Source organism: Urocampus carinirostris, chromosome 2 (assembly GCF_059441175.1).
Source record: "Urocampus carinirostris isolate Australia breed hairy pipefish chromosome 2, RoL_Ucar_1.0, whole genome shotgun sequence".
In the NCBI taxonomy this organism is placed as follows: Eukaryota; Metazoa; Chordata; class Actinopteri; order Syngnathiformes; family Syngnathidae; genus Urocampus; species Urocampus carinirostris.
In genome coordinates this window covers 35607379-35631565 of record NC_142350.1, presented here as the reverse complement: position 1 = coordinate 35631565, position 24187 = coordinate 35607379, and the positions used below count along the sequence as shown (strand labels likewise).

Here is a 24187-nt window from a genome sequence, read left to right as displayed (position 1 = left end):
ACCCCTACCTAAACCAACGTTTGTAATCTTGCTGCAGCACTGCCTTTCATCCGCATTAGACAACAGTGCCAACTAGTGGTCAAATATCAAACATTAGGGCTTTATGGATTATTTTAGTCAGCCAATGGCTGTTAATTGAAAATGTTCTAAGTGCTTGCCTGTGCACTTTATTCTGAAATAGAGCTTTTAAAGGATATAATTCAACTATATTGTCAAATATTTAAAAATAAATATTAAAAACTAAAATATCAAAAAAAAATAATAATAAAAAAAAGCTCATTTGAAGTTTGAATTAATATTTATTTACGCCAAGAGTTCTAACATTAGAGGTTCACTGATAACACATTTCTAGCAATTCAAACAACGTACTACCACACATACCATCATGCACCATCTTGCTTAATCAAAAACATCGATTATGTGAAGCAGATTTTTTGGTACAAGTAAATTCAGCCATGACTCAAGAAAAAAAAGCCCATTAGCAAGCCCAGAAACGGTTATTCTACATTTGCGTCACCACATATCAGCATATGAACGATTAAATAAAGACAAAGACACAATTTGAATGAGAATTTATTAGCCAGTAGTTACCTATAAACTTTCAAAAATGCCTTAGTACCTCCATCACATACTATGGCCAATATTCTGAGCATTGACACAATAAAATGACAAAACAAAGGAATGCATTACAATTTAATTCAATTTTACCTATTTTGCTGTTTTTTTTTTTTTCAAAGGTTTTATTTGTATATGATCAAGGTCTAGTCAAACCATTTCTAGACCTGGCAGAGTAAATGTGTTTTTTTTACGAAAAAATTTATCATTTTGCAATGTTTTCAGTGTTTTAGGTTTTTCAATGTTTAATTTTTTTTCTCTTTTTCCATCGGTGAAGCAGGTTTCAAAATGCTCAATCTGTAGAGAATATGAATCAGGGTTATAAACACGTTGAATTTTGAACAAACCAGAGTTCCCGAGACTCCTTCCACACCTCAGACACTGGGAACACCAGCAGGAGTGGTCGATTTCTGAGCCGCCTCTTTAGCCTGGTGGGCCTGGAGCACCGCGACAGCCTCATCCACCTGATTTAAAACAATGCTTGATAAATAAATCAGCGAATTCATCGTGGTGTGTCATCATAGCAGAGTGAATAGTATGGAAAACTTCTGCAATGATTTTGTAAACAGCATCTAGTTGAAACCGTTTGCTGACCTTTGAGCGCAGGGATTCAGGCGATTCAAGCATGTGAAGAAGCTCAGAATTGTCAATCTCTAGCAGCATGCCAGTGATCTTGCCTGCCAGACTGGGGTGCATGTTCTGAATCAGAGGGAAAAGTCGCTCACCTGAACAAAAAACAACATGTTATTGTCCGTTTTAATAAGACACTCCGAGTCAGCGTGTTATGAGAACTTTAACACAATACTGACCCAGCATCTGCTTCTGTTCTTGGGGAGGGGCTGCAGCCAGCATGGAGGCAGTCAGAGGCTCCTGCCCTTGAACGTGGACAGCAGGCTAAACACAAAAAACAGTTATCCGAATGTTTACTTACTCATGTCTGTCTTGCCATCATTTTACTCATTTTCTCTTTAACATTTTTATTTTAACCAGTGTTTCTGTGTACCGTGGTACCTCTACTTACGAATGTCTGTACATACGAAAGTTTCAGGTTACAAAGTACCTCAACGGTAAAATATTGCCTCTAGTTATAAACGTGTTTCAGGATACGGAGTAACTGGCTACCACGTAAAACTAACGACATTTTTGCACATCTCTATGAAGAATTTGTGGAAGGAAATCACCCCAAAATTGGTGACAAGGGGGGCTATCCAGACATCTGCCTCGCGCATGACCCTACATAATTTCCGGCATCGTTGGATCACATTTTCAGGAAACGAGAAGCAAAAAGGTACATTTTTACGATTTGCTTTATTCTTTGGTTTTTACATGATATACCGCTCGTTTTAGGTTTATTGGTCAGCAATTTAATTTTACCATGTATTTATTTCATGTTCTGATGCTTTTCCTATTAAATAAACCAGTACTGTACTTTTGAGGGGCTTGGAAAGGATTAGCTCATTTATTAATGATTTTTTTTTAAATCAAGGAACCACTATGTTTAGCATTCTGGGTGGTGAAAAGGAGGGGATTTTGTTATTGTGTATTGAATGTTTCTATAGCACTTTCGGAGTGTCAATTTCTCGCCTAAAAAGTGCCCCACAAATACATTTGGGGTTATTGAAAAGATTAGATTGCAATACTAGTAAACCGAAATAAACTAAAGACAACGAACCTGCTGCATGGCTACTTGCGGCTGGGAAGCCATGTGCTGCTGAGGATTGCGGACACCTGCAGCGTATTTGTAATGGGGCATTGCACGCACTGGGGCGGCGGTGGCCGACGCACTGGCAGGCCGCTGGCTGAGGGCCTGGGTGGCTGAAATGTGGAAAACATCATGGGAAGAAGGTGACCAATGTCATTCAACATTGATAACGTCAAAATTTCTAAATAAAAGCATGTTTCTACTCACGCATGCGCTGAGAAGCCATCATGCGTGGGACCTGGGTGTTTGTGGTGGCGGTGGGACGGATTGTGCTGAATGTTTGTGGCCTGGGGGCGGAAGGCCGCATCGCATTGGGCATGTTTTGAAAGTCTGGAGATAAAATAAGAAAAATTAATCAATGTCGTCACAAATCTCATCACCAACAAAGCACAAATGAACTCACGTTGCGGACGCACTGCTTGTGTTGCCCATCGGGGACTAGGGCGCAGTTGGGCCAGTTGGTTGGCAGAGTAATATGCGGCACGGTTTTGGGCCTGAGGATAGTCACAAAAAATGATAAAAAAAAGGGAATTCCCCATCTATTAATATAGGGATATTAAGCTCTGTCAGAGGGCAAAATTAGCGTATTGACTGTCCTGATGTTACTTATAATAATTTAAAATACATGGAAAATAAATGTAACTACTCCTTCATATAACGCAGGGGTGTCCATCCTTTTGAAAGGAGAGCAACTGGTTACCCATTGGTGCAAAGGGAAGCCAGTATGATACGCATGTTTAGAATAACTTGCAATACTTCTATACACGAGCCACAAGAAATTCTAGATGCAAGAGGTTTGCTTTTTGTTGAAAGCACTTTTGAGACCTGTTTATTACAATAGTATCCCAAAAATATTTGCAATAGGAAACTCACCTGAGGTATGGCAGCCATGAAATAGCCAGTGGGTGGAGCGGGCTGGTAGGGGTTGAGAACGGGGTTGGGCACTGCTCTGACAGTGGCCATCCTCTGCATGTACTGATTAGTTAGATGGGCCTGACGCTCTTCTTTACGCTGAGCCAGGGCTACATACAGCGGTTTAGTGGCAACTATGCGCCCGTTCATCTCAGTTACTGCTTTGGTGGCCTCCTCTGGCGAAGAAAAGCACACAAAGCCAAAGCCCTTGCTGCGACCACCCTCCATCATAACCTGGGGGATCAAATTAAGAGCTGACTTTGATTGGTTCACCCCAAAAATAAAAATGGGAGGGGGTCCACTATAATCTTACCTTTGCACTTGTTATGGTTCCAAATGGTGAGAATTCCTTGCGAAGCCGCTCATCATCCAGGCCATCATCCAAGTTTTTCACATAGAGGTTAACACCCTGGAAAATAAAAAGAATTGAGTATTTACTCAAAATTTTATTTTGAAAAAAAATATTTCAAAGAACATGACAAGTAAAACAACATACCTGGTATCTGGTCATGCGATCCTGTTTCATCTGCTCAAATTTGCGCTTGAGCTCATTCTGGCGCTCACCCTTTTTCTGTGCACGCCCCACGTAGACTTGTCTGCCATTCAGTTCTTTACCGTTCATATCATCCACGGCCTAAAAAAAAAATAGCCATTTAGAAAGCAAAGAACAAGCTATTGCAAGAAATATTTGTTCTATGCTACCTTTTGTGCATCTTCATGTCTTTCAAAGCTGACAAAGCCAAACCCTTTGGATTTCCCACCTTCATCAGTCATAACTCGGATACTGAGTGCTGGTCCTAAAGAAAAATCATAGAATAATCAGATAGAATATATACTTGTTTAAAGTAGGGATCCATTGTTTGAGGTATTCTTAAAAAGTTGAAAGTCAAATATTAGGGTTAAATTGACTCGGTTAACCACTAAAACTAGAAAATCACAATGACCCAGTGTGTGTGTGTGTGTTAACAATGCCCAACTTAGTTCAAAGTTAAGGAATGTATCACTTTAAAACACAAACCGCCAGGTTACACACCCTAGAGGAGGACAATTTCCTGCATTTGATTAAGTGATTTTGAGTGTGATGGTATCAAACATTTTAAAATGTTAAGCGCAACACTTACCGTATTTTCCAAACAACTCCTTGAGCTTTTCATCGTCCATGTCCTCCCCGAAATTCTTGATATAAACATTGGTGAATTCTCTTGCACGGGCTCCAAGCTCTGCTTCCCTCTCTTTACGAGACTTGAAGCGACCAACAAATCTGTATGGCAAAGAAAAGCATTAGCCTATCGCGTCACGTCTTGGTTGTGTCTCAACTCAAATCTAGCCAAAATTATTGTATCCCTTTCACTGATTGTTACGTTTATAAGACCACAAGTAAAATACTGACGGGAGAAGTTTCCACTGTCTATTAAACGCCAAACTAAAAACACATGTTTACCAATTCAACTTAACTGCCTTTTCCAGCAGCTGCCCTATTGTTTTATTGTCTGCTCCTATCTTCGGTGTTTTTTATTCCCGTTTTGACAACTACACTATGGATTACTTCTATCCTATGGACATGGGTTTTAACGCACAAGAAATGCGTGTATTCAAGGAATTTCAACTCCTTGCCCTGAAAAATTCTCGTGCCGGCGTGATGAAGGGGCCTATCGTGGAAGAAAAGCCGGAGCTAGCGAAGTGGCGTTATAAGTCTTCGGTACCATCCGTAATCATGGTAAATGCGAACTCACAACCAAATAAGATCGAGTGCTGGTGGAAAACATCGAAGCGCACAGGGAGCGCAGTTGCTGTGTTTTGCGGAAACGTGGCTCACGTTTAGCATTCTGGACGCTAACGTGTAGCCACCCGGAGCAATCCGGCTTCAACGCCGCTAAACAGAGACACGAAAGCCGGGGGAATCGGAGAGGAGATGGACTTGCTAACACGAGGTGGTGTATCCCTGGATTTTCACAAAGAAAAGTTTTCCATCTGCCGCAGGGATGTCGAATTTTTGGACTGGCGTGACGTCATCCACTTCGCTACAAGCACCCCTAGGGCATCATGTTCATCTGTTAATAAACAACGGGGTAGACTGCTGGAAGTGTGAATTTTCCTACGGGGATGGATAAAGTATCTATCTATCTACACTGCACTCGGGAAGCATGACTTATACACTTCCAATATTCGATGAGGTGCGGGGAAGACAAAACTTTCCTGATCAGCATGGTGTGCAGCGTAAGACTTGCAGCGCCATGGCAAGGTGTTGGGAATTCTGCAGTTTTTTAACCCACCACTCCAATCAGCCCACCCAAAGGAATACCCTGATATTACCTAAATAGAAGATTCCCTTAAAAGGGTCGTTTATGCTCCCTTTAGGCCATTGGGAAAAGGTGACAATGTAAATCACATACGAGTGTGTTGGCCATCTTTTTTTGGACAAGGCTATACTTGCTTTGAAAGTGAAATATTTCACAACATCCTGTTAATTGTATTACACAAACACACATCTTCATGACATCTAAAATATAGGTGAGTCAATGTAGATTAGTCATTGCAATCATAATCCCACTTACACTTTTCTGTCATTGAGCAACATGCCATTCATTTTCTCAATGGCCCGCTCAGCAGCCTCGTGGGTCTCAAAATGCACAAAGCCGTAACCCTTTGAGCCATTTTCATCACAAACCACCTTGGAGAAGGAACATTGAGCACTTCAGTAATGGTTACAAACACCATGCATGGCAAATACATTGCAGTCAACACCATTTTGCTATGGATTAGGTTTTGTCTCATGCAAAGTAGTTGTCAGAATAAATAAAAAAAACCCAGGAGAAACGCGGACACAATACAAATCACCTACCTTACAGGACAAGATATTGCCGAATGCTGAAAATGTATCGTAGAGGGCCTTGTTATCAATAGATTTGTCTAAGTTTTTGATGAAAATATTGCCCACTCCGCTTTTCCTCAGGGAGGGGTCTCGTTGAGACCACATGATGCGAAGTGGCCTGCCCTTGATCACGTCAAAATTCATGGTGTCCAGGGCTCTTTCAGCTGAAACAAATGATTTATAATGACAACATGTCAACACTGGAAATATCTGGGTGTTGCGTTTTGTTTGTGAACAGGAGTGGACTGATTGCTAGTTCATATCGGTAGGCGACACTGGAAATTTCGGCATCTATCCAATCCAAATAAATCAATACCAATATAATACGTTTTGCTTGGATAACAGATATTTTTATGGGAATTACACTGCGAACTTCACCAGTATAAAGACAACTGTTACGGAAAAAAGCCATGAGTTAAATTAAGAGCAGGAATGTAACAAAAATATGAAACCTGTACAGCTATGTCATCTAGAGAACTACGCCTTCCATTGCACAATATATCAACGCTAAATGTAATTGCACTACTTTTCGTTGCACTATAAGATAAACTATTCTTTCGTTGCACAAGTATAATAACTTAAACCAGCCTTTCAAGATAAAGGGTGTAGATGTTTTTGCCTATTCGTAGAATATCTTAATTTCGGTTTCAAGTCTATTACATGGTTTAACCTTAAGTACCAAGTCTAATGACGTTGCAGCAATGACAATAAAAACAATTTAATTTTGAAAATAAAAAGCAAGTAATCCAAATCAAGAAAGAAGGGCTGCGCAATATTCATATAGATGCAGCGTTTTGAGGGGAATGCGTGGATGAGTTAAGTAACAATCCCAGGACAATAGTATTGACCTGATCCAATCACTTGCTTAGTATCGGAAATATGGATTTTGGAATCGATCCGCCCACCCTTACGAGTTAGTATTTCAAAATGGAGTGACCGATTCCTCATCTACTTTCGACAAACGTTTGGACTCACCGTCAGCGGGCTGCTGGAAGTTCACATAGGCGTAACCGAGGGATCGACGGGTGATCATATCCCTGCATACCCTGATGGAAAGGATAGGCCCAGCCGGGCTGAATTTCTCGTAGAGCATGGCCTCGGTTACGTCAGGATGAAGGTCCCCCACATATAGGGAGGCCATGGGGTAGCTCGGAGCGCTTGGATTCATGACGGCAACGAATACTCAGCCACGAGACGTAAAATGCTAAGGTCGATAAATGGCCTTCAACACGAAATGATGGCGACCTTTATAACTAAGCACCCAGACGCGTGGTACCGTTCGTTCCCGATCAAAGGTGACAACGTGGTTTAGCTAGCTTGAGCAGCAACGTGGCCTAAACGAAGCGATTCGTGGGACTAATATTCTTGCGCGCTGTTCTTTAACAGAACAAATCAATCCACCTTTTGTGATGATAAACAAAATGGACGAAAATTGTTGTTAAAACTATAGTCAACGCGAGGACCGAATAGACCACCCACGCTTTCAATAATGGCGGTTGTATCTTAACGTTAGCTTACTAGCGTCCGTCTAATGTTCTTCCTTCTTTTTCGCGTTGCTTAGTTGGCAAATGAAATCCTGCTTCACCGATTTTTTTTTTGTTTTTTTTTCTTAAAAAAATATGTCTGCGTGTGCGCTCTAGCTTTTGGTTTGTTTCATATTGATAAAATGTGTGCCGTGGCTAGCTACGGAGCACACCCAACGCAGACGAATTACAGGAATGAAAGGAAGGTCGGAGGAGGTTTTTTTCCCGATACTAGTCCAATCCTAAGGGCGGTCGAAAGCGAACATGACGTCACACGTCTCGCGATAGTTTATATCGTGTTTCATCATTTTCTACTGCTGACGCGCTTCCTTTTAAACTCAGCCCCGCCCATTCACAGATAACACGTAAACGTCAGCAGACTTTGAGATTTCTATACCTTATACGTTTTCTCTGCATTTTATACGTTATTAGTAATCTTTAATTGTGTTTTTGTTTGAACAAATTTATTGACACTAATAAAAGAAAACAATCTTGACAATCTCAACAGCAATCAAGCACATTCACAATATTATATTTCAATATGACGTTTAACAGCAAACACAATGTGAGGTTTGAACAACCCTTCTTGAAAATCTTAATAGCAATCAAGCGTATTCACAATTTCGTTGTATAACATCTTTGTTAGTGTCAATAGATCCGTCCAGGCCAAAGTAACGATGTATGATCGTTTTGTTTAAAGAATTTTCTTTTAAACTCGTTTTTTTGTTAGGCTGATCTCGTACTGGCCATTTCGGCTCTAATCTTTAATCTACGTATATAAAAAAAGCACTAAATTTAGTCCAAGTGGAGAAAAACTAATAAAGATGCTTAATAATCGTTTGTGTTGTTTCCTTAGATAATAAAAATAAACTTGTTTCCATAAAATAATTTGTTTGTATTCTACATTGTCTGTCTTGCTGTGAGTAAATAGGTGCCGCGTTGTGTTTGGAAGGTTTATACAAGCTCAATAAGAAGGATTCACATTCATTATTTAGAGGAGCGATTGGCTTAGGTTGGCTTTATTTTTCTTTTTTGTAATAGTAAAATAATCCGATATTACGAAACAATTTATTATCAAATTTGGAAATTTCACACAAAATAACTGTATTGTATGATTGATTTAACATTTGATGTTTTCATTCAGTTTAATGAACTCCATGCACAGGATGTGAACTTCTAGCTTCGTTTGAAGGGATAGTATGTCATATTCAATGCATATTGGTACAAAAAAACGTTCAGTTAAAATTACAATTGATTTCAATATTATGCAAAAATACATAATCTATTATACCAATGATATTTCTTTTAAAACAAAATAGGTCGAGATATTTTTTTCTTCTACTGAGTGAAATCCTTATACCTTTTTGTCGCCACCATGTTTGTCTGCCACGTTTTCATTCATTCATTCTTTTGAGCACTAGATGAAACAGGAGGCAGAACCCACTCCCGTAACGTTACTCACAGTTTATTAGGGAGAAGAGAAAGGAGCGCACACTCGATCAAGCGGGAAGTAGATTTCTCGGAACGCGGATTTGGTCAAAATCAAACAGATCATGGCGAGAGCAAAACAGGAGCAAAAACACAGGAAAAAAAACAGATTCCCAGGGCTTGGTGAAACAAGAGCAAAAACACAGGAAAAACGGAGATTCTCAGGGCTTGACGTGTCAAAACAGAGTTTCGCAGAGAAATCTGTCAACGCGTTTTAGCTGGTGTCCTTGGGCAGGGCCAATTGGGCGCCATGGCAACCAGAACAGATTTCGGGTTATCTGCATGAGGTAATCAAACATTTATTCTTTAAAACTGAGTGGAACATCTTACATTAAACATGTGATGTACTGAGGAGACAAAAGTTTCCAGTAAAGCAGAAACTGTACAAATAACAAATCATTGTATCTCCATTTGAAAATCCTGCAATGATATGAGGATCTTTACTCCTGTGGTTGCAATGCTGTTCAATATAATCACTGTCACCATTAGCTTCCTGGATTATTAGTGTAAGATGAAAATCCAAACATGAATGATGTTTCTTCTTTATTTGACCTAACTCAAGCATTTTAAATAAAACATGACAATTGTGAGTGATTCCTATTCCAATCAAACAAACACAAACTGATCAGCACAATCTTATATAATCTTTGATTGCCTGATAATATTTAAGTAGACTAGATACCACCCAGCCCCAAAATAGGGGGCTGTTATTAAGAAAACCAAGCACTTTAGTCCGTCACCAAAAACAGGATAGGAGTCCAACTTGAACAGTTAATTGTACCAAAACAAGAACAGATTCAAGCAATGATGGAATGTAACCTTAAAACAAAGTAAAATGTGTAACCTGTGAGTTAGTCTGCGTTCATTCTTTTTTCCTAACCAATAGTTGACATCTTGTAAGAAGATAGTTGTGATATTCATAATTCACAAGATGCATAGAACCAAACTACCCACATGAACAAGATATAGTACAATGGTACCCACGCACACTAAAACATGTATACAGTATAAATTCTTTCTTATGGTTAAGGGTTTTAATCTTTCCATTCACCCACAACCATAATAGTATTAAAAACCACATACACCGTCAGGCAAGAGTTATCAAATAGCAGCCAGCAACACAAACACCTATTAATTTTCCAACTTTAGCTTACTCCCTCACCGTCATGATTTCCTTAAAATATGGCATGTAAACCCATTCAAGGCCAATAAATCTTAACATTGATGACGGTATGGTCTCAGTGTTGAAGGTCCTGATGAAGGCGAGTCAAAATGACAGCAGGTAGAACGAAAGGACTCGAAGGCTTTTGGCCATCTCTGAGCTTCTATGCAGCTTCCTTCTCAATTTCAGCCGTCCACAACTAAAATTGAGGAGCAATGAGGCGAATAAAGGAGAAGGAATAGAAGGAAGAGAGTGAAACACAATGTTAATTTCATAATGGTTGAAATATATTCTACTAATTCAATACCTGGCTTTTTGTGCTTTTGGAATCAGCACCATAGTATCCACCCAGAAAGGTGTGTTTTAATGCTGCAATCTGCACAACTCTATAGTCAAATCAGTAGCACCAGGCTGTTTTACAACTGTCAGCCAATCAGATGACGGTGAGCATCTTTTTCTGGACATGTTGGAATCTGGCAATTTCAGGGTACACCAAGAATATTGGAAAATAACGGGCCAAGTCGAGCTACCAATCTCTCCTTTAAGTGTCCTGAAAATTGTTCTCATAAGCAACTGCCATTTTGAATTGACTATTAAAAAAATGTCAATTAAAACAACACGGTATTAACTCATTAGTCTCATGCCTCTAGTAATCAGTTTTGTATGGTAACTATTGCTGATGACAATGATTGTGAGGAACATAGTGCTGGTAAATAGGTGCCCACCGGTGTTTAAAAGGTTATTAAATCAAGCGCCAAATACCGATACTGTCATGGTTGCCATGGTGCCCAATTGGTCCCCGCTGTGTGGCGCCAGGTTCTGTCACGGTTACCACGGTGCCCAATTTGCCCCGCCCACTGACACCAGCTGAAACGCGTTGACAGATTGCTGCCGGACTACTTAAACGCGGTTTTGCGAGTTGCCTGGTGTCAGAGCGTCTGCGAAACTCCTGCTACACTCTGTGTGATATGCCAAGTCCTGTGAATTTGCCTGTGTTCTGATCCTGTTTTATTTTCGGCCCGATCTGTTTGATTTGGACCATTCCCTCGTTCTGATTTCATTTTACTTCCGCGACCATCGATCCCCGGATCGAGTATGCGCGCATTCCTCCTCTCCACAATAAACTGTGAGTAACATTACGCGATTGGGTCTCATTCCTGTTTCCTGTCCTGGTTCGTGCCTGAACGCTCTGACCACAAAATGAACCCAGCAAACGCTTACACAAGCGCGGATTGGGGGGAGCTAGATACTCCCTACGCTCTGCAGCAGTTGGACCAGACAGAGGGCGACATCTGGCGATTGTCCAGTGACGTCACCGCCCTTCAACTGCTGCTTAAGCGAAATCTACGGAGCATGCAGCGCCAGCAGGAGCAATTTGCTCAGATGACTGAGCTCCTGTCGCGTCGGCTGTCGGCAACGGCCCCGCCTCCCGGGGTCCTTTCTCCTGCCGCGCTGTCGCCTTTCCCTCCCATTGTGCCCACGGACTCGCCCGTCATGGGAAATGCTGTGCCTTGAATGGTGTTTCTGGGAAAATTTGGCGCCGATCTGTTCTTAGTCCCCGCCGGCCGCAACGCCGCGCCTGTCGGCCTCAACGCCGCGCCTGTCGGCCTCAACGCCGCGCCTGTCGGCCTCAACGAAGCGCCTGTCGGCCTCAACGCTGTGCCTGTCGGCCGGCCTTCCACACCTGTTTGCCAGTCTGACTTCCCTGCTCGCCAGTCTGACTCCCCTACTCGCCAGTCTGACTCTCCTGCTCGCCAGTTAGACTCCCCGGCTCGCCAGTCCGACTCCACGGCTCGCCAATCCGACTCCCCGGCTCTCCAGTCCAACTACCCGACTCTCCAGCTCGCCAGTCCGACTCTCCGGCTCGCCAGTCGGACTCGTCTGCTCGCCACTCCGACTCGTCTGCTCGCCACTGTGACTCGTCCGTCTGCCAGCCCAGCCTCTCCCTGTTCCTGCTTTTGGTTCGCCTTCAGAGGCTGAAGTGGGGCCTCCCTCCTCGGGGGCATCAGCCCATTCTGGAGTGCAACGTATTTTGTTTTTGTTGGGACTTCTGGAGTCGTTCCTTGAGGGGGGGTTCTGTCATGGTTGCCATGGCGCCCGATTGGTCCCCGTCGTGTGGCGCCAGGTTCTGCAACGGTTGCCACAGCGCCCAATTCAAAAATATGCATGTCAGGTTGATTGGCCGGTCTTAATCGTCCCTAGGTGTGAATGAGGGAGTGAGTTGTCTGTCTCTGTGGGCCCTGCGTCTGGCTGGCAACCGGTTCAGGGTGTCCCCTGCCCACTGCCCGAAGATAGCTGGGATGGGCTTTAGCTAGTGGGGATAAGCAGTGCAGAAGATGGATAATTTGTATATAAAAATAGATGAAAATAGTAATCTGCTCGAAACTGATAAAAACATACTATAACGTGATTGGCAGGGGCCTAATTACAAACTTCACATATTGCTTCGTCTAAGGCAGTATGGATATTGAACATTTATGAAGTTGTGTACATAATCCTCATGATTTTGAATTTTTCATTAAGATTTGAAATAGTAAATCTTTTGATAACGAAATGAAACATTCGGATTTAAACTGAGCTAGTGCTCTGCTCAAGGAGCCTCCAACATGATTGTCCTTACTAGTTTTGCTTTTCGAGATACTCAAGCAAGTAGCAATGGCTCTTATATTAACAGTATATTGATACACTGGTTTAGGTAATATAAGTATTTGGCTCATTTCTGCAAATAGAGAAGCTTACAGTCAAGTTATCTCTCAGTAGCTGCATGATAAGTGTGCTGTCTTTATATACACTTTCTGGGAGCGAATCCAGGTGGGCAATGGCCGAATCAAAACCCTGCAAGACAAAATGAAAGATCAGTCCATCACGTTATCAACAAAGAAAACATTTTTTAAGAAGTTCTTACTTTCTTCGCCAGCCGACAGGCCTCAACAGGTGAGTTGACGATCTCATAGTAGAACACAGAAAAATTGAGCACCATACCGAGATGGATTGGGTTGGTTACAGACAATTTGTCCCAGCTGACGTCATGAGCCGTTTGGTATGCTTCTCTTGATTTTTTGATGATTTCTAAGTAAAAATTGTATATATTGAAATAGAATTTAGAGAAACAAAGACAAAGCTAGTTTAACATCAAAACATTCAAAACACTGAATGAGAAAAACCCAGACGACTTTTGCCTCAAGCAGCTTTGCATGCGTGTGAAGACGGACACAAAGTGTATGTTGGAGATTCAAAGTAGTACATTGAAACTGGGTTACCAAACCGCTGGCCTGTAGACTGTTACTAGGCAGTGGGACATTTGGTACTGAGCCAACCAGAAAGAAAAATAAGGAGAAGATTCCATTATTTTTGGCTTAATACTGCCAAACTGAATGTGAAATGGGCGTTGAAGGCAGTGATTTTGAATTATAGCCCCTGTTGGTCACGGAGGTGTCTGGTGGTGCAACTGACAAAAGTTTCCACCCACGGAAGGTACAGCGAGGATTAAATCAAACCAACTGTTACAACATGTTACAAACATTATTGCTGGGTGAGTTTTCCATACACATGTAAACTAACAAGTGTCCATGAGAAACTTTGGAGAATGCAGGAAAAAAATGATCATTGCAATTTGAGGATCCATGGAATTCCGAGGTCGTTGACACGACAAGCAGTACACAGAGACTACACAACACAAACACACTCTCTGAGAAGGTCTCCTTACTTTAGCAAGTTTGTATCTTTTGATTACCTGGCTAGAAGGGACATTTTGTGGTAAATGTTACATTAGCAAACAGAGTGGTTTGTAGTGAGTTGGAGCAGAGTCATGTTTTTGCTTGCCAATAAAAGAGAGACCCCACTATTGTAGCCACAATCCATGGCTGGCAGGGAACGCCTGTGGCTGTGGCAAGGGCCTTTTCATAATGTGTTGGTGCGAGGCTACTCGGACACCTTCATGAAGGGATTATTGCAATTTTTATCATCATTTTTGGTATTATAAATACAAAAAGTACAAACGTGTTTATTGCCAATCATGGGCCAGGCTGTAAATAGATAATACCGTAAACCGGTCAGTCATCCAGAAAATGTTGGGAACCCATACATTAAAGTACAGCCCCATATTCATGACACCGTTTAAAATATTTCAACAAAGTATCTCATTTGATGAAATTATGAGTCCTCATTTCTCTCAAAGGAAGATTTGCAATAAACATGTTAAACTGCCAACTTGGATGTGGACACCTGCAACTTTTATAGATGAAAAAGTTCATACCGTCCTTTTCAACCCCTGTTGCCACTTCTGCCTGGTAGCGGAGGTAGTCGCCTTTCATTTTCAAAAAGAACACTTGGCTTTCTGGGTCGCCCACGTTTGGAATGAGGTTATCTTCTAAGAGAACCTAAGCACACAAACAGAACAGTACAATTTTTACCGTTATATGTTGCCGTGCTTCATCCAAAAGAATGTCACTATTTGACACTAGACTATTTGATAAATATCAAATATTGTTTTAATAGTTTGAACCACGTCTTCTGGCAAAATTTCAGGATTTGAAACACTTGATTTTTGGTATTTGTGACCTTTGGTCTACCCTTGAGTAAATTGGCTGTTCTCAAATCCAGTTTTGTTTCTATCTCAATCTAGTTAACATTTTAAAGTTTGTTTTGCACCAAGTTAGAAAATTAAATGTTATTTCTAGTTAGAGTTACAAAGCATATGTCCCCCGCATTGATTTGACTTAATGATATCGAAAAGTAGTTATAGTATTACCTAAATTAGTTTTCTTTTTGTAGGGGGACAAATACTACCCACGACCCAAAATAGCTCCCTTGGCAAAAAATGATATTACTTTCATTATTTTGTTGTTCTAAAAATATGAACTGGTTATAATTAGTAAAGAATATGTACTATTGAGTGAATTGGGGAATTTAGGCGTTTGTAGGCACAAAAAATGTGTGGCTATTTTTTGTCCAATCAATGATTGATAAAGTTGCATTAAAACTTAGGTTAATTATGAGACTTTGCTCCACAAATTTTAAAATAATTATCACTCTACTAAACGGAAGCTTGATCGTTAAGTCTAGCATACACAACGTTGACCGAAAAAACCCACATAATTAATATTCATCAAGGAGTAAGGAGTACTTAACTCCATATTAGTACTACATAGCTTTAGCTTGTATCTGGTAAAAATCACACGAATCTCATGAAAATTAGTGAATTCATAATGTTCAGAGAGGGAACAATATTGCACTAACTGAAAATAAAAATCTATGTTTTTATTTTTATGTTGTATGAACGATTTTTTGGGGCACAGCACACAAAAATAAAAACGACATCAACCATTAATAAACAAAAGGGAACAACAAAATATTTGCAAAAAACAAACAAACAATTGAACAACACAACAGATGGAAAAAAATGTGTTACCACTCATATTTGTAAATTAAGTGAAACTAAATATGAGTTATTTGATGAACTTATATAGATTTGAGCACTGCAAAATTTACCGCAATTTGTAAATTGGCAGAACCTTATAACTGACCGTCCGTGTGTTGGATCTTTTTCTGTTCTTACAAAACTTATTAAAAAGTTGTAAAATCTACGTATGTCGTAAGGAGGTGGGGGACAAGAGTTTATTTGTTTGATAATCCAGGATAAAATTTATTTCAATGAGAAAAAAGAACTTGAAAAACCAAACAATTGAATTATACTGTGCAGTGACTCAACCTTTTATTAAAACTCCTACTAACGTACATGTTTTACAAAAAGCTCACCAAAACATCCTTGCAGATTCCGTTGAGCTCAGCCTCAATCGCCTTCTGGTACTCATTGGCCAAATCCTTTTTCCTGCCCTCATCAGCCTTTTCAGCGATGCTGCCCAAAATACGCCAAGCAGAACGGCGGGCTCCGACCACATTCTTGTAGGCGACCGAAAACATGTTACGCTCTTCTGTATCCAGCTTTCCTGTACGACTCTCTGTTAGTGACCTCATGGCTGCAGCCATGTCATCATATCGCTCAGCCTGTTCAGCCAGTATGGCCTTTTCGACCAAATCCGCAAGGCCGTCCCCGCTCATAATGGCCTCCTAGGAAAACAATAGCAAAAGAAACTGAAACATCAATCGAGTGACTATAGGGAGAATAATCCATACATTTGTTTCATTGCAACAATAACTAAGTAAATGTGGCTTTACCACAGTCGCAGGACTGGTCAAAGAATGGTACCTTCATACAGATGAGTGCAGATGTTAGCATAAATGATAAAAATGACCTTTTCAATGTATAAACCAAATATCCCACAGATTATTTAATGCAGTGGTCCTCAACTGGTTTGACTTGAAGACAGAGGATCCCACCATAATGACAGGTTGCAAACCAGGTCAAGAAAAAGAATTCACATCTCAAATTACAATTTTCCGGACTATAAATCGCTCCTGATTATACGTCGCACGAACCCCCAAAAAAAAATCATAATTAAGGAAAAACATATATGGGGTTTTTAAGGGTTATTGTTCTATCTTCGTTATTCATTATCCATTATCCGTTATCGGTCAGTTCATTATACGCTACAAAGCCTAGGAGCCGGGACACTTACTCTCAGCCAAAAGGCCAAGCTAAGGTCCTAGCCCTAAAGCCATGTTGCGATCATTGCGAATGCACCGTTCCCACTCCAAATCGCTAAATCCATCAAGATATTTATCCTCTGAGTCACTTTTAAACAACTACCCCAACTCTGGAAGTGGACGATGCGCCACTTCCACATCGCTTATGTCAGACTCATCATCTCCTCCGCTTTATGCCAGTCCCTTACAAGTTTCTCGCCAACTGCAAACTCGATTACCGTTTTTAATTGCATTTTTCACTATTTGCAACTTGTAATTTGAAGAATATGATTTTCTTTTTGGTGCCATTTTTTCAGCCCTTCTCAGTTGTTTTTATAAATTACCTGTAATTTTGAACTTCTCAACACAGGGCTGGAGTGCCCTCGCGGTTTAGTAACATTGCGGATGTGACCAGTGTTCCCTCTAAGCTGCGCGCGTGCACAGTTGCGCACTGCTCGCACATTCTCAGCGCACAAGAAAATCTAGCCAGCGCATAAAAATGAGGGCTCAAAATTACTAATTAAGAAGCGACTTAAGTAAAAGTTACAGTGCATGAAGGTAAAAATACACGGGTTAGCCTGACGTTGTGTCCTAAATGCAGTATTTTTAAGTCAAGGTCGAACGAAGTTGAAAAGTAAAGTCAGTGGTTTGTTGAGAACTGGCTTCTTCGGCTCGGCTAACTAAAAGGAACCGGCTCTTTCGGATCCCAAATGGCTCTTCAGGTTGTTTTTGCTTCTTTAATCCCAACATAACCAAATATTATGTAAAATTCTGCACAAAATGACTTAAAGGAAGGGGGAAATAGAACAATAAAAAAAAAAAAATACCAAAATGAAAAAGTAGTGAAAAGCTGAGAAAAAAAGAAACAAAGGGAATAGAAAAAAATAAGGAAACATTTAGAAAAAAGCCAGAAAAAAAGAAGTGTAAAGAAATGTAGGAAAAAAGTAAATATAAAACAAAAAGAAAAAAGTAACAGCTCGGAAAAAATAAACAAATTGCGATTTTTTTTAAAGGAATTTTAAAAAAAGTTTAAAAAAACACGGAAAAAAGAAGAAAAGGTTTGTGTTGCATTCAAATAATTTCCAATTCTATCAAGTGAATCTTGTTGCCAACATTGTACTTCCACTAAAAATGTGTTTAAGTACAGTTCTGTATCTTACAACTGACTAAATAAGCCCCCAAAAATGTTAATATTATGCGACTAAAGATACCAGGAAAAAAAAGACATGGAAATCTTGTGCAGGAATTTTTGTAAAAACAAATGACGTTTGTAGGCCGTTCAACCTTTGCAATAATACATTAATAATGCAAAAAAATGTTGCATTGCCGGAAACTCAGCAAAATGTAACTTGATGTCAAGTTTTGGACATGCTTGATAATTAATTATCTTGCCACACTTGGGATTATGGTTGCTCACTGTTGTTTCAAGCGTTGCTCACCGACTTTGAGTGAACGCTCAGACCTGTGGAAAATTAGAGGGAACATTGGATGTGACTTGTTTGCGGTGTCATTGCCTTTTATAACTAGTGTATTTATGAATCACTGAGCACACATTCATCAAAGATCAAGCTTCTTGATTTTCCTCGAAAAATTTGCTGGATCCATACGTTTGAATTTAAAATGTACAACATTTTCCATGCCACTTGGACCCCCCCATAGACTGTCCAACCACTGGGGTCACGTAAAATCCTATGGTCCCCATTAACAGCAATAACTGAGGGATTACTGCAAAAAAGCAAACCGTCAAGCTGGACCAGTAAGTAATGATGTGGTTCGTGAATGTGACGGCTTTAAGAACCGGTTCTTTGAAGTGGACCGGAGGCGGCTTCCCACCAGTCAAGAGTTAGCTCCCTTTGAGGCGCTTTTTTTTCTCCTGAAGGTGCTTATGATCATTCACTATGCACTTTTTCAGTGATTATCTTTTGCTGACTTTGAATTTGTTGCGTAAAGTAATCCCTCGTTTTTCGTCAGGGGTTGCTTTCCCAAAATGTCCTGCAGTAGTCAAAACCAGTGAAGCTGAAACTTTTATTTAATAATTATTATTTATTTATCACTCAAGATCAATTCCAAACTACTGGCTCAAGTAATTGTTTAATAAATAAAAAGTACTGTACTTTATAAAGTTGTTTTTTTTAATACATACATATAACTTCTGTACCGTCAAATTGTAATTGTTAAAAATACTTCTGATGTTTTATTGCAAAACTTTATGAATAAAGGACTTGATCTACTTTTATATAAATGATACTTTTTGCACATGCGTTATGGAAAAAAATACCTGCCTGTGGTACAGAGCAGGTTCAGCGTGTGGAGAGGGGTCCAACTTTATTGGCGAAAGAAAGCATCTACAGACGCTGCTCTACTTACGAATGAGATCGTTCGTAAGTTGAATTTGTTTGTAAGTTGCTTCAGTGCTATATTTTGTATGGAGTGTATGTTTAATGTTTATATTGGTATGTTTAAGGCTTGTATAAGTAACATGTATTTTTTTGAAAATGAAACAAAAAAGGTTTAATAAAACAATATGCTCCATAAAGATAAATAAAGTCGAGTTTAACTTACTTTTGGAAGATGCACTTAAAGAGGTCCTCCTCCGTGGTAAAAAGTAGTCGAAAAAAAGCATTCCGATCATTGTTTCAACCGCATCATGGCTTTCTTATTCCACTTTCATTTCAAAAGAAACGGCTCACCTCTTCTTTACACTTTACACCAACCATATTGAAAGGATGCACTAGATCAGGGGTCGGGAACCTTTTTGACTCAAAGAGCCATAAAAGCAAAAAATATTAATTTTATTTTGGGAAAGAGCCACACCATATATTATGAGACAAATTTACTGAATTGCTAAACCCGCGCCCCAGACAAAAGCTTAGTCTTCAGCACATTTATTTTTGATGATTTGATAAAAATTATGAAAAGAGAATAATGCCAGAGCCCCTGTCCCAAAATCAACAAACATACCACTTTAAACTTCTCTTTCTTGCAATTACTCAAGATCGGTTAAACTCCTTTTGACCCTTTTTTCATACATATTGGTTTCAAAACCAGATGCAAGCAGTTATTGTGTAAAAACGTCACAACATTCTGCAAATAGGGAGCCTGATGAGCTCACTTTTGGCGCAGACGGCGTAGGGCAGGGGTGGGCAATTAATTTTTATCAGGGGCCGCATGAGAAACCTGAATTGTGTCAGAGGGCCACACACTTTCTTTCATTGTAAAATGCTCAAATTAAATATTTTGAATAGCTGATGCTGATAATCAGAAGAATATAGCACTCTGTAAATATTTATATTAGGCTATGTGAAATTGTCGTGTATTGGTTAAATAAGAAAAACAATCATTGAACCAGTGCAATTTATTTTTAACTTGTTAATTTCCACAAACAATAACTTTTAATGTTCTTCACCTCATGTCACCTCTTCAGTGAGAATAATCCAGTCTGTTCTGGGCTTGAACAAGAGCATTGAAATCCGGCGGAATGTCTGAAGTGGCTATGCGAAGGACAGCTGAGAGGTGGTCATCAGTCATGGAGGATCTATGTGTGGATTTATTAAACTTCATAACTGAGAATGTCTGTTCACAACGATAGGTAGATCCAAAGAGGACTAGGATTCTCTGAGCATGCTTCCTCAGGTGTGGAAAGTTCTCCTCTTTGAGGGAGGAGTAAAAATCCAGCAGTGAGACTGACTTGAAGTGATCTGCCAGAAGTGTGTCAGACTGCAGATCTATGAGTTCCATCTGAACTTCACTTGGCGCATCATCCACACTGCATTTGAAGGGAGAAGAGACCATGTGCATTTCACTCTCAAGAGTTTTGAAATCTTGAAATCGCCTTGAAAACTCTGCATGCAATGTTTCTAACATGGTTGAGTACTTTTGGAGGTGATCGCCTGATCTTTTGGCTTCCTTAAGTGTTGGCAAGAAGGTCAGAATGTTGTCCTTCACTTGGCTTGAGAGAAGCTGCAGTTTTCTCATAAAAGCCTTCACTGCACTGTACATCTCATGCACAAAAAGGCCCTTGCTCTGCAGTTTGACATTAAGTTCGTTCATTAGTGCAGTCACATCCACAGTGAATCCGAGGTCTGCCAACCAGTCTTCATCTGAAAGTTCTGAGACGTCATGACCTTTCTGAACACAGAACTCCTGAATCTGGTCTCTCAGGTCCCAGACACTTTTCAGAATTTTGCCAAGGCTGAGCCACCTAACAGTGCAGTAATAGCTTATGTCACCATGTTCAGCCTCATTTTCCTCCAACAAAGCAACAAACTGTCTGTGATTTAAAGCTCTCGCTCTGATGAAGTTAACTATTTTAGTGACAGAATCAACAACATGTTTCATTTTTAACACTGTCTTACACAACACTTCCTGATGTATGATACAATGCAAAAATGTCAATTTCTGATCGGGGTTCATTTCTGTCACTTTATCCTGCATTCTCTTTAAAAGTCCAATATTTTTCCCGACAAGATTTGGACAACCATCTGTTGTCACACCTGCAAGCTTGTCCCATTTCAGTCCTAACATGTCCATACATGCATTTACCTCTCTGAACAAGTCATTACCTGTGGTTGTCCCTTTTATTGACTGCATGGCTGCCAACTCCTCCGTGATTTGAAAGTCTGCGGTTATCCCACGTAAGAAGATGAGCAGCTGGGCGGTGTCACGTATATCGCAGCTCTCATCCAAAGCCAGAGAAAAAAAGTCAAAGTCGGCCGCTCTTTTCTTCAACTGAAGCTCTAAATTTCCCGCGATGTCCTCAATCCGCCTCGTTACAGTGCGTCGGGAGAGTGAAACGTTCTCAAACGCGCCCTTTTTTTCTGGGCATATCAGCTCAGCAGAGTCCAATAAACACTCCTTAATGAACTCTCCGTCGGAAAATGCCTTACTTTTTCTGGCGATTTTATGAGAAATTACATAACTTGTCCTGACGGCTGCATCTCTGGAAGTGTGAAGTTTAGTGAAAAAACCTTGTTGGGTTTGTAGTTTTGCTAGCAATGCATCAGACTTTCTTGCACGCTCTTCACCAGACAGGTTTCTGTATTCATCTTCATGCTTGGTCGTGTAGTGGCGACTCAAATTATATTCTTTAAACACAGCAACCTGTGTACCACAGACTAAGCACACTGCTTTACCTTTAATTTCTGTAAAGAAATATTTGGCAGTCCATGTCTTGTTGAAAACACGGCATTCGTTATCAACTTTTCTTTTCTTGGGGTGTGCCGACATCTTGAAGGGTACCCTGGCGAACAGTATCACCTTCACTCACTCAAGTGTATACGCGCGTGAAGGCGCTACGTCTATGACGTGTATATGTAGTCAAAATAAAATTTCAAAATAAAAGTTTATTTTTTTTTTTATGGTGTATAATTGGTCCTACGCGGGCCGGACAGGGACGTACAAAGGGCCGGATGTGGCCCGCGGGCCGTAATTTGCCCAGGTCTGGCGTAGGGCGAGAGATGGGAGGGAGTGCTTGCACTTTTTGCATAGCTCCGCCCATCCCTCCCACTCACCCAATGAAATGACTAAGTTCTCTTCCGGTGTTTTGGCGTATTTACAGTTCTGTGGATTCATCATAAGGTATCTAAACACTGAACACAGATTATATAGTGAACTTTTATATAAAGGATTCTTTAGCGTTGTACAGCCAAAACGAGTTTTTTTCCCCCTTTTTTTGTGTGACACCTTGACTGTAAATTGTAGTGAAAAACGTGCCCTATATATATACTGCGAAGTATTACTTTGTTATTTAGCTTTGGTTTGGCTTTGCATGTACCTGAATAGGATAGACAACTCAAGTTTTGAACAAGATGGAGAAATTTTGCATGCAATCAAATTTGTCTCTGAGCCACAGATACTCATAGAAAGAGCCGTATATGGCTCGCGAGCCATAGGTTCCCGACCCCTGCACTAGATATTAAACAATAAAAATGTCAACGTTCTTAGCGCGCTAGAGATGCAGTGCAGTGTGTTTACACACAAACTAGGAAGTAGAAGCCGGATTTCTTTTTTGGGGTGGATGCTGGGTGACCTCTGACAGAAGCACTACAGCACTGTTCTCTACACGGAAAAAGGTGCACACAATACAAAATCTAACTTACAGCAATGTTAGGATATTTTTCGACAAACAAAAAAAAAAAACGTTCGTATCTACCGTTTTGTGTAGGTTGAATGGTCGTAAGTAGGGGAGCGTCTGTACTTAGATGTTGTTACGACCAGGAGATGGTGTAATGATACTCTGTAGTTTGCAATCATCTGTGGTTTGTGCAGCCATTTGAGACTTCTTGTGATTAAGGCCGTACAAATAAACACGACTTGACTAACACAAATGGTTACGTTTTGGGGATGCGCTTAATAATACGATGCGCCTGATAATGCGTAACATACAGTAATTCCTGTTTTGTCTCTCTCAGTAATGCACCCAAAATTGCCGCCACACCCATTCCCATACCTGCGTGTCACTCAACAAACGCGACGCAAAAAATGCTTAACACTGCAGGCTTTTCATAAAGCAAATTTGAAAATCTTCGGTCACATTATTTGCCCCTTACAAGGCTTGTCATTAAGACGCGGAGTTCCAAGGGCTTTTATCCAGCAACTACCGTTAGTTATGTATTCGTGATAACATCCAAAACATAATGATTCGCTTGCCTTTCAACTCTCCTAAAATATAAAACACATTGTATGACTGTCGAAAGAAATTGCCCACAATAACTGACTGAAACATACAAACCAACACAAGCAACTTTTATTCTCTTTCCATTGACTTACTTGTTGGTCAAATACAGTCAAAAACAATTAAACAGGTTCAAGTTTACTCGAGTTTAGCAACAAAATGTAATGGAGTTATCCATTGTACCTGGTCTTAATGATTGTCGGCATTTTTAGCAAAGCCAAGGTCAATTACAGTTTGCGGTTAAATGTTTTGTACGAGTCGATTGCAGCCTGTGCTGAGGCAACAGTAAAATCGCAAAAAATGTTTTTATCAATTCCTATTCCTATTCCAATTCCTACCTGAGTAGAGTTGGTTGAGAGAAGTGGTTTCCAGAAGATACAGTCAGCCGTCTAAGTGTGAAGAGTCGGAGCCAGCAATGTGTTGTTTGCGAACGTAACGGCTCTATGAGACGGCTCTTTAAAGTCAAGGACAGGAGCCGGACCCACATTAATCAGGAGAGTCAAGTCAAGTCAAGTCATGTTTATTTGCACAGCCCTTAAACAAAATGAGTCTCAAATGGCTGCACAGACCACGGGTGATTGCAAACCACAGACTATTATCACACCATCCCCTGATCTAAAACCCACACGAGAGCAAGGATAAACTCAATACCTCA

General features: G+C 40.4%; 2 protein-coding genes across 3 annotated transcripts; both read right to left on the bottom strand.

Annotated features, from left to right (window-relative positions):
- Window positions 1-557: 557 nt before the first annotated feature.
- On the bottom strand, window positions 558-7875 carry LOC148371754 (polyadenylate-binding protein 1A). The gene is made up of 15 exons (XM_088326321.1): window positions 7077-7875; window positions 6072-6265; window positions 5785-5900; window positions 4351-4490; window positions 3932-4026; window positions 3726-3863; window positions 3543-3638; window positions 3191-3463; window positions 2721-2811; window positions 2525-2647; window positions 2288-2430; window positions 1425-1509; window positions 1210-1340; window positions 989-1079; window positions 558-912 (listed from the first exon to the last, which is right to left on the bottom strand). Exons 1-14 carry the CDS (start codon window positions 7267-7269, stop codon window positions 990-992), a joined length of 1908 nt encoding a protein of 635 aa, XP_088182447.1. The 5' UTR covers window positions 7270-7875; the 3' UTR covers window positions 558-912; window position 989.
- A 1767-nt stretch (window positions 7876-9642) lies between these two features.
- Window positions 9643-23972, bottom strand: LOC148371753 (14-3-3 protein zeta/delta-like). 2 transcript variants are annotated; one of them, XM_088326319.1, is made up of 6 exons: window positions 23871-23972; window positions 16032-16343; window positions 14530-14653; window positions 13180-13343; window positions 13014-13109; window positions 9643-10473 (listed from the first exon to the last, which is right to left on the bottom strand). In XM_088326319.1, the coding sequence occupies exons 2-6, from the start codon at window positions 16332-16334 to the stop codon at window positions 10438-10440; spliced, it is 723 nt and encodes a 240-aa protein (XP_088182445.1). In that variant the 5' UTR covers window positions 16335-16343; window positions 23871-23972; the 3' UTR covers window positions 9643-10437. The 2 variants fall into 2 exon arrangements, with proteins under 2 accessions (XP_088182445.1, XP_088182446.1); XM_088326320.1 differs by lacking the exon at window positions 23871-23972 and adding an exon at window positions 19422-19442.
- Between the last annotated feature and the right edge of the window lie 215 nt (window positions 23973-24187).